Source organism: Lithobates pipiens, unplaced genomic scaffold (assembly GCF_037356315.1).
Source record: "Lithobates pipiens isolate NorthernLeopardFrog02 unplaced genomic scaffold, aLitPip1_a1.2 Scaffold_18, whole genome shotgun sequence".
NCBI classification, from domain to species: domain Eukaryota; kingdom Metazoa; phylum Chordata; class Amphibia; order Anura; family Ranidae; genus Lithobates; species Lithobates pipiens.
This window is the reverse complement of record NW_027507758.1, coordinates 137,198,773-137,215,451: the sequence shown is the minus strand read 5'-3', so window position 1 is coordinate 137,215,451 and position 16,679 is coordinate 137,198,773. Positions and strand designations below refer to the sequence as shown.

Below are 16,679 nucleotides of genomic sequence, written 5' to 3'. Positions count from 1 at the left end.
TGAAAAAGAAGGTGACACAAATGGGGGGCAATATTGAAGAAGGTGACACAAGTGGGGGACATTAATGAAGGAGAAGGTGACACACATTGGGGGCAGCAAAGAAGGAGAAGGTGACACAAGTGGGGGACAGTAAAGAATCTGACAAGTGAGGGGATATGAAGGTAAGACATGGGAGCAGCTGAGGGAATAGTAATGAAAGTGACACAAGGAACTTGTGAGACATTAATAAAGGTGACACACATGGAACTGAAAGGACATGAAGGAGACAGAGAGAGCTGAGGGGACACTAATAAATGAGACATACAGAGAACCGAGGGGACACTAAACAGGGTGGATTTGATTTAAAACAAGTGGATTTATATTGAGATTCAAATGCGTAGCCTGCCAATGTTGACCTTCTTTTGAAAATGCTAGTAGCCTGGCGGTCATGTTAAGCTTGATTATCTAAGGTTATCTGAAAGATGGGTTTTTAAATGTTTTGACAGGGGCGCAGTTTCAGTGCTTGTCATAGGCACCATTTTCACTAGATACGCATCTGGCCATACTACAGCTTCTGTGAATGAAACTGAACCTATGAATGGAGGGCGTAATCCTTTTAATCATTTGCCCATCCACCATTCATAGATTCTGTTTCATCCTTTGAACGAAGGACGGGCAAATGATTGAAAGGTTTGCCCGCTCTATAGATTCTGTTTCATCTATTAAAGCTGTAGTTTGACTTCAATGAATAAAGCAGCTGGGCGGAAAGGATGGGTGTAGTCTGGCTCTGTTGGTGAGTACAAATGACAGCTCCCTCAGTTCTATTAACCCCCAGTGCATTGGAAGAATACAGCAGTGGGGTTAGGAAAGCATTAGAAGAGGAGGATTTCACTTAAAAGAAGAAACATCAGCAAAAGGGACACACCCTACTAACTGTAAGGTATGTCCCTTATGCTAATTTTTCAATTTTTTATCTAGGCTTTCAGGATAAGTTTCTATAATGTTGCATACAGAGCTGCATGGTGACTTACTAGCTAGCACCCTTGCCTTACAGCATTATGGTTCTCAATTCCAATCCCAACCAGGAAACTACCTGCATGGCGTTTGTATGTTTTCCCTGTTCATTTGTGGATTCCTTCTGAATACTTTTATCTCCTCTCACATTCTAAACACATTTTTGTTAAAGAGGGCTCCCAGATTCCGATAAGCAACCTGCCCACAGACTCCAACAACCACCAGACCAGGGTTGTGACCAGGGTTCTTTGCCAGGGCAGCCCCCCCCCCCCCCATGTTACGGGCATATGGTGTGTTATCATTTAGGAAGTGCATGCTCATCCCCGCCTTTCCTGGTGTATCAGGCTGCATACTTGGATACGTTTTTTGTATGGATTTTTGAAAGAGATGCCAAACTTTTGTGGTCTTGTTTTCTTTTTTTGTTATGCAGAGTTCTCTCTTAAAACTCATACCAGACCTGAACCCCGAATGTTTTGCATGGGGTCCTTCTTAACATCTATACCAAACCCTCATCTAGGATAAGGGTCTCATGTATATTTAGGGGTAACCACGTGCAACCTTTTTTAACTGCGGATCCCCTATTAACATCTATAACAGACATTCATCTAAGATAAGGGTCTGGTAAAGGTGAAAGGAATCCGTGGCATGCCGAATATGTAAATTACCAGCAATTTAAACAGCATATTTTTTTTTTCTTTGTAAATGACAGTTTTGCTGTTGTAGATTGTATCATACAGGTGTGCTACATCATACAGGTGTGCCACTTCACAAGCAAGTTAATGGCATCCCCAGCCATAATATTTAAAGGAATTCTGCATTTTCAAGGTTGCATTTAAAGCATTATTAAAATTGCTGCTTCCCAAAAAACATATTTTTCTTTTTCTTTAATGTTTTGCTTTGGTACGTGTTTCCCTAGGCAGTTCTCAGCCCCCATGCCTTGACAATCCCTTTTTAGCTTAGAAAACGGCATTACTTGTTTTTTTTTTTTATTATTTTTATTGGGTTTCAAGTTCAGATACAAAACAGAGCCTATCAAGCATACCTAGGCTTCACATACATCACAATAAAACAAGCAGTATAAAAAATAAAACCTTAACAGTAGTGCCTCTATTGGCACTAGAACATAACTTCATGCTCCAGTAACTTCCAAGATTGTTAGTATATTATAGGTATCAGCTACTCAAGGGTAGTATTAAGCAACGTTTAACAAAGATGGAAGTCACAACTCGTACACACGACCGGTTTTTCCATCAGAATAAACCCTGACGGTCTTTCCAATGGAGTTCCAACAGGAGTTCCGCTGAAAAGGACTAGCCTACACACGATCACACCAAAGTCCGATCGTTTAGAAAGCGATGACGTACGACGGAACTAGAAAAAGGAAGTTCAATAGCCAATAGTTGCCCTTGCGTCGTTTTTGGTCCATCGGAATAGCATACTGACGAAAGGTTTTCCCGATAGGAATTGATTCCACTGGAAATATTTAAAACATGTTCTATTTCTAATGGGAGTAAAGATATTCTCGCGCCAACCTATGTGCCCTACAAAAGAAAAGAAAATTGTGGTTGCAGCAAAACACCGGCAGGGGTACTAACCCTCCCCAAAGTAAGTGATAATGAATAAAAGTGGTGTTGCGCTCCGGCTAAGTAAATGTGATATACTAAAATAAACTAGCTAATACCTTAGTAGCAGCAGGAAAGTAAGAGATGAATGTTAAACTACGTGTTTAAATAAACTCAGACAATGTGCGTAACCTCTTGGGTGCAATACATCAAATAGTGCTTTTGACAAAAAACAAGCTTAAATCAGGTGATGTACAAAATCTTCCATATAGAATCCAAAATATCAGTGAATCAACATGCAATCCACATAAATTAGTAAATTAAACAGTGTAAAAAATATATACCTATATATTTCTTACTTTTCCTTGTTTGTACTTCCCTATCTTTCTTCACAAGGTCTTTATTTAATTGTGTCATCATAGTAGTGAGTTCAGGCTTTTCCTTATGTATCTCCAATTCACCCTTTATTTCTCCTATTATTTGGTCTATTCTCTTTAATTTTCTTTGTTTCCTTTTCACTAGGAAGTCTAGTAATTCCAGCCCTTTCCCATTGAAAAAGGAGAACCATTCATCAATTGATTCCTGGTCTGTAAGACCGTCATTTGGTGTGACATCCCATCTTAGACGTCTATTTTGTCTTTCTGGTATTGCTCGAAGGTGGTCATGTCCCACCAAAGGCTCACCTTCTTTTCCATGTTGTGACCTAGCCTACGTATTAGGCTCTCCAGGCCACCATTTTTTGTTGCATTGGGGTCTAAGCTATTAAACACCTGCTCTAGATTAATTTTCCTTTTTTCATAAAGGAAAAAACTTCCATTACGGCAGCAAGAATGAGTGGGTAATAATATCAGAAATGGGAGTAAAGATATTCTCGCGCCAACCTATGTGCCCTACAAAAGAAAAGAAAATTGTGGTTGCAGCAAAACACCGGCAGGGGTACTAACCCTCCCCAAAGTAAGTGATAATGAATAAAAGTGGTGTTGCGCTCCGGCTAAGTAAATGTGATATACTAAAATAAACTAGCTAATACCTTAGTAGCAGCAGGAAAGTAAGAGATGAATGTTAAACTACGTGTTTAAATAAACTCAGACAATGTGCGTAACCTCTTGGGTGCAATACATCAAATAGTGCTTTTGACAAAAAACAAGCTTAAATCAGGTGATGTACAAAATCCTCCATATAGAATCCAAAATATCAGTGAATCAACATGCAATCCACATAAATTAGTAAATTAAACAGTGTAAAAAATATATACCTATATTAGTAGAAATAATGCTAAAAATAACGAATGCGATGAGATTTATAAGTGCTAGAAGTGCAACTTGAGGGGGTGCAGTGAACAATGGTGATAAATCAAAAAAATGCACAAAGTGCTAATAATAATATTTGGACTCCAAACGCAGTGAAGATGTGCTCTAAAACACGGCTCCAATGTAGCTATTAACATAAAAGTTCACTATAATCATGCAAAAAAATGTCCATTCAGTGATAAGCAGAACGATATCCTGCGTGCCCGGAGAAAAACGGGGAGTAAGTTCCACCAGTGCTCCTGTGCGTATTGTATCCTCACAATAGGTGCAGTAATTACCTTACCTTACTGCTGTAAGGTAAACAGCATTCCCAAAACAACACTTGTTATCCGCTGGTGTGGGTTCAATAAATAGCACAACTCTGGACACTCATTCCACCGTAGGCACGATGTATCATGCAGAGAAAACAAGGGGAACACTCCAATGGTGAAGTATGTATTCACAATTTTATTTAGATACAAAACGAAGCTTGGGTACTCACATTTAAAACGAATAAAAATAAGCACAGTAAAAACGAACGAGCGCCACGTTCGTACTTCCGGACGTCACTTCCGGTGTCCTCACTAACCAATTGCGTTCCTACGCGTATCGTCATGTGACTTCATCAGGGAATAACAACTGGGGTAAGGACGAACGTTTAAATAGTGTTAGTGATTGGCGGCCATTTTCCCGAAGTCCGCAATTACCAAACAGATCAATGTTAGCTGACCACAGCAGCAGCCATTTTCTCGTAGATAAGTATAATAATAATGAGACAGGTCAGCCTACTGGTCTCCGGCCACCATTTTCTTGTAGCCAGCAGACATAACAGAAAAAGGAAAACCTCAGGCTGCACTCACGGATAATGTAAAAAAATATACACAGCTTAGATGTCAGTCATTAATATGCAGAGGTTCCTACTGGGACAACCAAGAGGGCATTCCTGATACTACACAAAGCGCACATCTAACTAGTGCACCAATATAATGACATTAATTATCTAAAAAATGACATCTAGCAGAAAAAACACAGAACTTCAGGGGGCCAGCAAATATTAGCAGCATTACTGGCTCAACAACAAAACCGGTCATCAAAATAGATAACACAGTATAAAACTTATATATAAAAAATTTATTATTTGTAAAAATATTACAAATTAAAAAATTTAAAAGATAGTATAAAAATTCATTAAGAAGCAGGTCCATAGGGATATCGGCTGTTAACCACATGGACTGCCAGCAGGGCAATCTAAAAAACTGTAATATCTAGAAGGGAGACAACAATCCCAAACATCCTCCAGCCTATGTTCTGGACCATAATGAATACATAAGCTAAGAATATTAATAAGGATTGTAATTATAACTAAAATATACTATATATATAGTGGATCAAAAATTTTTTATTAATTAATTAAAAACAATAGAATAATGTAGCCTCCAAAGGAAAAACGACAATATAGGGATCCTAGCGTATACAGTGTGGACCATAATATATACATATGGTCCTAAAAAAGTCACTATCAATCTAAAATGACAACGAGCAATATCTATCCAGCCGAGATCAGGCATTGGAAGTTCTCTCTTTGGGCATACACACAGAATGGAGGATAAAGGAAGGGAAGAATAGAATATACATTAAAATCACTCTCAAATTTAAAGGGGACACCGGAAGGGAAGTCCAAAGTTCTCGTGGTGTCAATTATAGAAGTATTAAAAAACATCATAATCAAAATTATCTAGCGTCGCTCTTAATATATAATACAATCAGAAATCACTAATAAAACAATTGAGGTCAAAGTCAATATTAAGCCCCTGAGGCGCAAAAGTGTCTAAAGTGAAAATCCACTTTGATTCTAATTGACTTAATGTTCTGACCTTATGGCTACCTCTCCAGTGTTTTTTGTAGGGTTCAATGCCCCAAAACGTAAGCTGAGTGGGGTCCTTGTTGTGATGTGTACAGAAATGCCTTGAGACGCTATGCTTGTCAAAGCCGTTAATAATATTTTTGACATGCTCTTTTATCCGTACCCTTAGTGGTCTTTTGGTGCGGCCTACATATTGCAGGCCACAACTGCATTGCAACATGTACACCGCTCCCTCAGTATTGCAACATATGAAATCCTTTACTTCATATATATTCCCAGTGCTCGTAGACGTGAAGTTGAATTTCTTTTCAGCTGGACGTTTCGTTTTCAAACATGCAAAACAACGCTTGCATGGGAAGAACCCTTTTCCTGTGAAAAAAGTCAGGCCTGTAGGTGGGGGGTCAGGGACATTCTTAACGATCCTATCTCTCAAAGTCAATGCCTTTTTATACACAAATTTGGGATTTTCAGGTAGCAATTCCTGAGAAATGCACATCTGAACGCAAAATGTGCCAATGTCTTCTAATAATCTTTTCAAGTTTCTTATATTGAGCATTATAGTTTAGTATCAGCGGTACCCCATTTGTCTCTCGGGCCGGAGTGGGTTTGTCTTTAATTAGATTTACACGATCCATATTTTCCACTTCTATAATTTTATTTCTGATATCTTCATCTTTATATCCCTTGTTCATAAACCTCTGGCCTATCTTTTCAGCTTGTAGGAGGTAATCTTTAGTATATGTGCAATTTCTGTGCAACCTCATAAGCTGGCCCTTTGGTATATTGCAAAGCCAGTTAGTGTGATGGCAGCTCCCTCTCGGTAGATAGCTATTCCTATCAACATTTTTGAAGTGGGTCTTAGTATATAATCTGTTGTCATTTTGTATAATTTCTAAGTCTAGGAAGGATACTGATCCGGTACTCACTTCCCAGGATAGTTTAATGTTTCTATTATTAATATTTAATCTTTCTAAAAAACTTACTAGACTGGTTGTTTCCCCTTTCCAAAATATAAGGATATCATCAATATACCTTTTGTACATGGCCAGTTCTACGGGTTTATTAGTATAAACCACTTCTTCTTCCCATTGAGACATGAATAGACATGCCACACTGGGAGCGAATTTGGCCCCCATCGCTACTCCGGTTCTTTGATGAAAGTACTCTCTATTAAACCAAAAATAGCTATTTTTAAGGCAGAAGTCAAGGCATTTGACTAGATATTTACACTGGAAGCACGGTAACGTGCTATACTTTCTCAGGCCCCATTTCACGGCCTCACAGGCTTGATAGTGTTGGATCACTGTATACAGTGAAGAGACATCTACAGATGCCATAATCCAGGGTCCTTCCTGTTCTGATAGTCCTTCTACTAGTTGCAATACTTGCTTCGTATCTCTAAGGTAAGCTTCGGTTTGTGTAACCACAGGTTGCAGATATTTGTCTATATATTCCCCAATCCTTGAGGTTAGGGAGTCAATCCCATTCACTATGGGCCTAAATGGGGGGTCTATTTTATCCTTGTGTATTTTAGGCAATGCATAGATAATCGGGGTCCTACATGACTCTGGGATCAGATATTTGGCTTCCCTTTTGTTCAGAACATTCTTCTTGAGTCCAAGATGCACTACCTGCTCTAGCTCCCTTCTACATTTGAACATGGGATTCTTTGTTAATTTTGTATACGTAGTGCTGTCTCCTAGTAATTTCTTCATACCTTCATAGTACTGTACTTTCGAAAGGATCACGATTCCTCCTCCCTTATCGGCAGGTCGAACAACAATATCTTTCCTTTTTGACAGTTTCTTAATACCACTTTTTATAAATTTGGGATCCTCACGCTTTATGATTTTCAGGTTCTTCAAATCTTGTAATACTACCTTTTTAAATACCTCAACATGTTTATTATTGGAGACCACTGGGTTAAACACCGATCTATTCCTCAGTTCACTGTGTATAACACCCTCATCATCCGTCTGGATACGTTTTTTAATGGGGTTGCTCACTAGATATTTCTTGATGTTTAGCGTCCTGACATATTTCTGTACTCCTAGATACGCCTCAAATTTATCCATATTCTTAGTGGGAGCATATTTTAGCCCTTTATCGAGTACCCCAGTCTCTTCTTGGGATAGGGGCTGCCCACTAAGGTTGAAAATCCCCTCCCCTTTCAATCTCTTCTTTGCCTGTAATCTTTTTCCGGCCCTCTTTCCTCTCTTCTTATCGGGCTCCTTCTTGTATCTCTTGTATCGTTTGGGCGCCTCTGCGGGTAGCTCTCCATGCCTCTCCCTAAAAAAGGTCGGTTTTGATAGGCATCCTGGTAATGATTTTGACTCCTCCCATCTCTGTTTTCCTCGTGGTAGTCCCTTAGTGGGGCGTAATAATTATATGTCGGTACAGAGTATTGTTCATGGGCATGGGCATATCCCTGGGGCGGCCCCCAGCTATCTCTATAGCCATTCCCATAATTCTGTGGTGGGCTCCTACCTCGTTGACCATATGCACCTTGAGGTGGGCCTCTATTGTCTCTTTGGTCATATCCTGGTCTGTTATGGTTGTTGTTCTGTGCCCTCCTATTAGGGTTATTATTGTTTTTCCAGTACGGTTTTTTACCTCCATTCTGTGGGGTCTGATTGGAATAAGGTGGTCTCCTATCGCTCCTCTGCGGGGTCGAGTAGTTATGATCATTTCTACTCTCTTCATATCTCAAATGCCTGGGTGCCTCCATTTTGTTTGCATGCTGTTGGTCGTTTTGTTGTGGTCCATCTAGGCTGTTTACTTGTAACATATTTTTCTCAGGCGTGGAGAATGTAGAAATAGGATCAAGGCTCCCTCCTTGTCTTTGCCATTTAAAAACATCTTCATTTTTAAAATCATTAATATCCCTAATATATTTCTTACTTTTCCTTGTTTGTACTTCCCTATCTTTCTTCACAAGGTCTTTATTTAATTGTGTCATCATAGTAGTGAGTTCAGGCTTTTCCTTATGTATCTCCAATTCACCCTTTATTTCTCCTATTATTTGGTCTATTCTCTTTAATTTTCTTTGTTTCCTTTTCACTAGGAAGTCTAGTAATTCCAGCCCTTTCCCATTGAAAAAGGCGAACCATTCATCAATTGATTCCTGGTCTGTAAGACCGTCATTTGGTGTGACATCCCATCTTAGACGTCTATTTTGTCTTTCTGGTATTGCTCGAAGGTGGTCATGTCCCACCAAAGGCTCACCTTCTTTTCCATGTTGTGACCTAGCCTACGTATTAGGCTCTCCAGGCCACCATTTTTTGTTGCATTGGGGTCTAAGCTATTAAACACCTGCTCTAGATTAATTTTCCTTTTTTCATAAAGGAAAAAACTTCCATTACGGCAGCAAGAATGAGTGGGTAATAATATCAGAAATGGGAGTAAAGATATTCTCGCGCCAACCTATGTGCCCTACAAAAGAAAAGAAAATTGTGGTTGCAGCAAAACACCGGCAGGGGTACTAACCCTCCCCAAAGTAAGTGATAATGAATAAAAGTGGTGTTGCGCTCCGGCTAAGTAAATGTGATATACTAAAATAAACTAGCTAATACCTTAGTAGCAGCAGGAAAGTAAGAGATGAATGTTAAACTACGTGTTTAAATAAACTCAGACAATGTGCGTAACCTCTTGGGTGCAATACATCAAATAGTGCTTTTGACAAAAAACAAGCTTAAATCAGGTGATGTACAAAATCTTCCATATAGAATCCAAAATATCAGTGAATCAACATGCAATCCACATAAATTAGTAAATTAAACAGTGTAAAAAATATATACCTATATTAGTAGAAATAATGCTAAAAATAACGAATGCGATGAGATTTATAAGTGCTAGAAGTGCAACTTGAGGGGGTGCAGTGAACAATGGTGATAAATCAAAAAAATGCACAAAGTGCTAATAATAATATTTGGACTCCAAACGCAGTGAAGATGTGCTCTAAAACACGGCTCCAATGTAGCTATTAACATAAAAGTTCACTATAATCATGCAAAAAAATGTCCATTCAGTGATAAGCAGAACGATATCCTGCGTGCCCGGAGAAAAACGGGGAGTAAGTTCCACCAGTGCTCCTGTGCGTATTGTATCCTCACAATAGGTGCAGTAATTACCTTACCTTACTGCTGTAAGGTAAACAGCATTCCCAAAACAACACTTGTTATCCGCTGGTGTGGGTTCAATAAATAGCACAACTCTGGACACTCATTCCACCGTAGGCACGATGTATCATGCAGAGAAAACAAGGGGAACACTCCAATGGTGAAGTATGTATTCACAATTTTATTTAGATACAAAACGAAGCTTGGGTACTCACATTTAAAACGAATAAAAATAAGCACAGAGGCGCGAAAGTGTCTAAAGTGAAAATCCACTTTGATTCTAATTGACTTAATGTTCTGACCTTATGGCTACCTCTCCAGTGTTTTTTGTAGGGTTCAATGCCCCAAAACGTAAACTGGCCATGTACAAAAGGTATATTGATGATATCCTTATATTTTGGAAAGGGGAAACAACCAGTCTAGTAAGTTTTTTAGAAATATTAAATATTAATAATAGAAACATTAAACTATCCTGGGAATTGAGTACCGGATCAGTATCCTTCCTAGACTTAGAAATTATACAAAATGACAACAGATTATATACTAAGACCCACTTCAAAAATGTTGATAGGAATAGCTATCTACCGAGAGGGAGCTGCCATCACACTAACTGGCTTTGCAATATACCAAAGGGCCAGCTTATGAGGTTGCGCAGAAATTGCACATATACTAAAGATTACCTCCTACAAGCTGAAAAGATAGGCCAGAGGTTTATGAACAAGGGATATAAAGATGAAGATATCAGAAATAAAATTATAGAAGTGGAAAATATGGATCGTGTAAATCTAATTAAAGACAAACCCACTCCGGCCCGAGAGACCAATGGGGTACCGCTGATACTAAACTATAATGCTCAATATAAGAAACTTGAAAAGATTATTAGAAGACATTGGCACATTTTGCGTTCAGATGTGCATTTCTCAGGAATTGCTACCTGAAAATCCCAAATTTGTGTATAAAAAGGCATTGACTTTGAGAGATAGGATCGTTAAGAATGTCCCTGACCCCCCACCTACAGGCCTGACTTTTTTCACAGGAAAAGGGTTCTTCCCATGCAAGCGTTGTTTTGCATGTTTGAAAACGAAACGTCCAGCTGAAAAGAAATTCAACTTCACGTCTACGAGCACTGGGAATATATATGAAGTAAAGGATTTCATATGTTGCAATACTGAGGGAGCGGTGTACATGTTGCAATGCAGTTGTGGCCTGCAATATGTAGGCCGCACCAAAAGACCACTAAGGGTACGGATAAAAGAGCATGTCAAAAATATTATTAACGGCTTTGACAAGCATAGCGTCTCAAGGCATTTCTGTACACATCACAACAAGGACCCCACTCAGCTTACGTTTTGGGGCATTGAACCCTACAAAAAACACTGGAGAGGTAGCCATAAGGTCAGAACATTAAGTCAATTAGAATCAAAGTGGATTTTCACTTTAGACACTTTCGCACCTCAGGGGCTTAATATTGACTTTGACCTCAATTGTTTTATTAGTGATTTCTGATTGTATTATATATTAAGAGCGACGCTAGATAATTTTGATTATGATGTTTTTTAATACTTCTATAATTGACACCACGAGAACTTTGGACTTCCCTTACGGTGTCCCCTTTAAATTTGAGAGTGATTTTAATGTATATTCTATTCTTCCCTTCCTTTATCCTCCATTCTGTGTGTATGCCCAAAGAGAGAACTTCCAATGCCTGATCTCGGCTGGATAGATATTGCTCGTTGTCATTTTAGATTGATAGTGACTTTTTTAGGACCATATGTATATATTATGGTCCACACTGTATACGCTAGGATCCCTATATTGTCGTTTTTCCTTTGGAGGCTACATTATTCTATTGTTTTTAATTAATTAATAAAAAAATTTTGATCCACTATATATAGTATATTTTAGTTATAATTACAATCCTTATTAATATTCTTAGCTTATGTATTCATTATGGTCCAGAACATAGGCTGGAGGACGTTTGGGATTGTTGTCTCCCTTCTAGATATTACCATTTTTTAGATTGCCCTGCTGGCAGTCCATGTGGTTAACAGCCGATATCCCTATGGACCTGCTTCTTAATGAATTTTTATACTATCTTTTTAATTTTTTAATTTGTAATATTTTTACAAATAATACATTTTTTATATATAAGTTTTATACTGTGTTATCTATTTTGATGACCGGTTTTGTTGTTGAGCCAGTAATGCTGCTAATATTTGCTGGCCCCCTGAAGTTCTGTGTTTTTTCTGCTAGATGTCATTTTTTAGATAATTAATGTCATTATATTGGTGCACTAGTTAGATGTGCGCTTTGTGTTGTATCAGGAATGCCCTCTTGGTTGTCCCAGTAGGAACCTCTGCATATTAATGACTGACATCTAAGCTGTGTATATTTTTTTACATTATCCGTGAGTGCAGCCTGAGGTTTTCCTTTTTCTGTTATGTCTGCTGGCTACAAGAAAATGGTGGCCGGAGACCAGTAGGCTGACCTGTCTCATTATTATTATACTTATCTACGAGAAAATGGCTGCTGCTGTGGTCAGCTAACATTGATCTGTTTGGTAATTGCGGACTTCGGGAAAATGGCCGCCAATCACTGACACTATTTAAACGTTCGTCCTTACCCCAGTTGTTATTCCCTGATGAAGTCACATGACGATACGCGTAGGAACACAATTGGTTAGTGAGGACACCGGAAGTGACGTCCAGAAGTACGAACGTAGCGCTCGTTAGTTTTTACTGTGCTTATTTTTATTCGTTTTAAATGTGAGTACCCAAGCTTCGTTTTGTATCTAAATAAAATTGTGAATACATACTTCACCATTGGAGTGTTCCCCTTGTTTTCTCTGCATGATACATCGTGCCTACGGTGGAATGAGTGTCCAGAGTTGTGCTATTTATTGAACCCACACCAGCGGATAACAAGTGTTGTTTTGGGAATGCTGTTTACCTTACAGCAGTAAGGTAAGGTAATTACTGCACCTATTGTGAGGATACAATACGCACAGGAGCACTGGTGGAACTTACTCCCCGTTTTTCTCCGGGCACGCAGGATATCGTTCTGCTTATCACTGAATGGACATTTTTTTGCATGATTATAGTGAACTTTTATGTTAATAGCTACATTGGAGCCGTGTTTTAGAGCACATCTTCACTGCGTTTGGAGTCCAAATATTATTATTAGCACTTTGTGCATTTTTTTGATTTATCACCATTGTTCACTGCACCCCCTCAAGTTGCACTTCTAGCACTTATAAATCTCATCGCATTCGTTATTTTTAGCATTATTTCTACTAATATAGGTATATATTTTTTACACTGTTTAATTTACTAATTTATGTGGATTGCATGTTGATTCACTGATATTTTGGATTCTATATGGAGGATTTTGTACATCACCTGATTTAAGCTTGTTTTTTGTCAAAAGCACTATTTGATGTATTGCACCCAAGAGGTTACGCACATTGTCTGAGTTTATTTAAACACGTAGTTTAACATTCATCTCTTACTTTCCTGCTGCTACTAAGGTATTAGCTAGTTTATTTTAGTATATCACATTTACTTAGCCGGAGCGCAACACCACTTTTATTCATGTTCTATTTCTAGAATTAAAAAAAAAAAAAAAAAAGACTGATGAAGCCCACACACGATCGGAAAATCCAATGAAATGATTCCATCTGACTTTTTCTGCCGGAAAGTTCAACCGTGTGTACATGTCATTAGACATGTAGATTGGATGTGGGTTTAACTACCTTTTCATGTTCGCCAAGTCATTTGTAAGGTAATCTACTAATTAGGAGATTCAGGGTCTGTATTAGTAGACAGGGCCTCTATCCAAATGCCCCAAACCTTGTGGATTTTTTACAGCATCATCTAGCTAACAAAATTATCGAATGTTAATTTACCACTCTACAAGGCCACCTAGCCTTGTACTGTAGAGTGGTAAATTAACATTAGTTAATTTTTTCCAGAAGATAAGGGGTGGAGCAGATGAGGATTTCCACTGGAGACAGGCATTACTGTTTAACATTTGGCACCCATTGACTTCAGTAGGGTTCAGATTTGACAACTTTACTTGTGTTCTGGGAACTTGTCTCAAGACAAACCCAGGTATTTTCAGCTCTTTGAAACACTTGACTGCAGCAGTGTTGTCTATAGACCCTCTAGGACAGAATCAGAGCATGGCATGGCTATTTATATTGTACTATTTATATTGTTTTATATTGTATAAATAGCCATGTATATAGCATGGCTATTTATAAATGTTTTTTGTAGAAGTTACTATTGAAGAAAAACCTCTTACCTCTGTTACTATGGATGATCCCGGAGTATCATACACCCAACCATTAGTACAGCTGGTAACAGTCATGTTGTTATTAATATATGAGGTTAGATTCTTTATTGGGTCTGTGCAAGATAGAGATGTCCAGTTCCAGTTTGTGTCATACTGCAGACACTGGCTAAAGTATAGGGGATCCACAGAGTCATCTGGAAGGATAACCGTATAATTCATTTCCTCTTCAGCGTTCCAACCACATTTTCTACCTAATTCCTCAGCTCCAGGATTACTACATCTGAAGTCAGGTACAAATCCTAGAAATACAATGCCCACATCTATTGGGCTGAACACAACAGAGATAAAACACAAAAGAAAAAACAACTGCTTCTGAAACAAGCCAAACTGTCCAATTTCCTCCAAAACATCATCAAAAGATGCCATGTTTTCCAATCTTGTCTTCAAATGTCTGTTAGATGTAGATTGTTATTCTGTTCGGTGTATAGAAAAAAATAGCTTCTTTTAAAACAAATTGTCCAAAGTCCTCTAAATAATTATCAGTCAACTCCAGAATTTCTCACAGCAGACTGCATGGTTTTTGTGAACAACAGGTATTTCAACCTCTAGCACAGTGTACTTTGAATTTCAAGCTAAACCAGCTAAACCCACTAAAAGGTGCTTAAAGTGATTGTACATTTTTTTAAATTAATTAACATGTCAAACTTACCCGCTTTGGGCAATGGTTTTGCACAGAACAGCCCTGATCTACCTCTTCTGCAAGTGCACTCATAGGAAGACGTTTCCTATGGGGGCACTTGTGCACTGCCTGTATCTAAAGACACACACTGAGCGGCTGGGCACTGTGCCAATGGTTCCCTCTACTTTAAACAAGTTACACTATTCTACATGTAATAAGCCACTAAACTAAGGCCCCTTTCACACTGGGGCGGGAGCGGCGTCGGCGGTAAAGCGGCACTATTTTTTGCGCCGCTTTACCGTCATTTTAGTGGCAGTATGCGGCCGCTAGCGGGGCGGTTTTAACCCCCACTAGCAGCCGAAAAAGGGTTAAAACAGCCTGCAAAGCGGCGCTTTGCCAGCGGTATAGCCCCGCTGCCCATTGATTTCAATGGGTAGGAGTGGTTTAGGAGCGGTGAATACACCGCTCCTTCACCGCTCCAAAGATGCGGCTAGCAAGACTTTTTTCACCGTCCTGCTAATACAAGGCTCCGGTGTGAAAGGAGTGAAAGGGGCCAGATTTTTTCAGACACTATACAGGCGCTATTTCTAGCGCTGTAGCGCCTGAAAAACACCCCAGTGTGAAAGGGGCCTAAGACACTGGAATATACACTATATTACCAAAAGTATTGCGACACCTGCCTTTACATGCACATGAACTTTAATGGCATACCAGTCTTAACCTGTAGGGTTCAACATTGAGTTGGCCCACTCTTTGCAGCTATAAAAGCTTCAACTTTAGTAGAAAGGCTATCCACAAGGTTTAGGAGTGTGTCTATGGGAACGTTTGACCGTTCTTCCAGAAGTGAGGTCAGGCACTGATGTTGGATGAGAAGGCCTGGCTCACAGTCTCCGCTCTAATTCATCCCAAAGGTGACCTATTGGGTTGAGGTCAGGACTCTGTGCAGGCCAGTCAAATTCCTGTCAGTTAAAGCGACGCAGTGGTCAGGAAGGGGGTAAAGCCTTCCAGGGCTGAAGTGGTTAAGCTAATAAGTGATAAGATTTTTGAAAATTGTAATTCTGAAAAATAGTTTGTAGTATAGAGTGACTGTACAGAATAGTACTAACAATTATGTAATAATATAAAATTAAAATATCTTTTTTTTGGTTTGTTTATGGACTACTAAACCTGAACTCACTGGCAGGGTGGCATGACTTATAATTTACATTTATACTTTGACAAAGACTAGTTTGTAAAGGGGACACCAGCTTATTTCCACGCCTCTGACTCGCGTAGCTCTGCTTGTACATAAAGGGTTGCAGGGTGTTCAGCCCAAACTCACATACCGTTCACATGCACAAATATTCTCTATAGCCTCCCAGTCACTGGACACATTAACCCCTTCACATCTGCAGTAAAACACACATCTCCCTAAGGCATTGTCTGTACTTGTCACATATAAAGTGAAGGTAGTGCTGCTCTATGAACCTAAATACTGTGTGTAATAAAGTGCAAAGGTGCTCAATGAAAGATATGGTTGAAAGAGGCAATGTTCAAAGGTCAATATATATCCAGTCCTAGGCAGTATAAAAATGTGTCGCATGCCCTGCGATTTCTTTCTATGAATAAGACAATAAAAGTATATCAAACAGTCAAATGATTCTTCATAGAACAGTGATAGGAAATATATCCATATGGTGTGCACATGAAGTGAAAAAAACAGTGCTCAAAGAAGGTGCACTACAATTGCAATAAATCCTGAAGGAATAGGTAAAATCCTAAATGGCATATAAAAGCATACAAAAAAGTTTCCTGCATATAGGTATATGCTGCAAATGTTCTTATAGGCGAAAGCAAAAAAGACTAGTGTCCATATAAAGTGCAAGGTAGGCAAGTGGCTGT

At 38.9% G+C, this 16,679-nt stretch overlaps 1 protein-coding gene across 2 annotated transcripts in view; it reads right to left on the bottom strand.

Moving 5' to 3' along the window:
* Window positions 1–14,709, bottom strand: part of LOC143987455 (solute carrier family 22 member 2-like) — an 84,674-nt gene extending 69,965 nt beyond the window's left edge. The window contains exon 1 of one of the 2 annotated variants that reach the window (XM_077486172.1): window positions 14,129–14,709. In XM_077486172.1, the coding sequence (XP_077342298.1) occupies window positions 14,129–14,545 (417 nt within the window). In that variant the 5' untranslated portion in view covers window positions 14,546–14,709. The remainder of the gene's footprint in view (window positions 1–14,128) is intronic. The other variant, XM_077486173.1, reaches the window with a different exon arrangement.
* Between the last annotated feature and the right edge of the window lie 1,970 nt (window positions 14,710–16,679).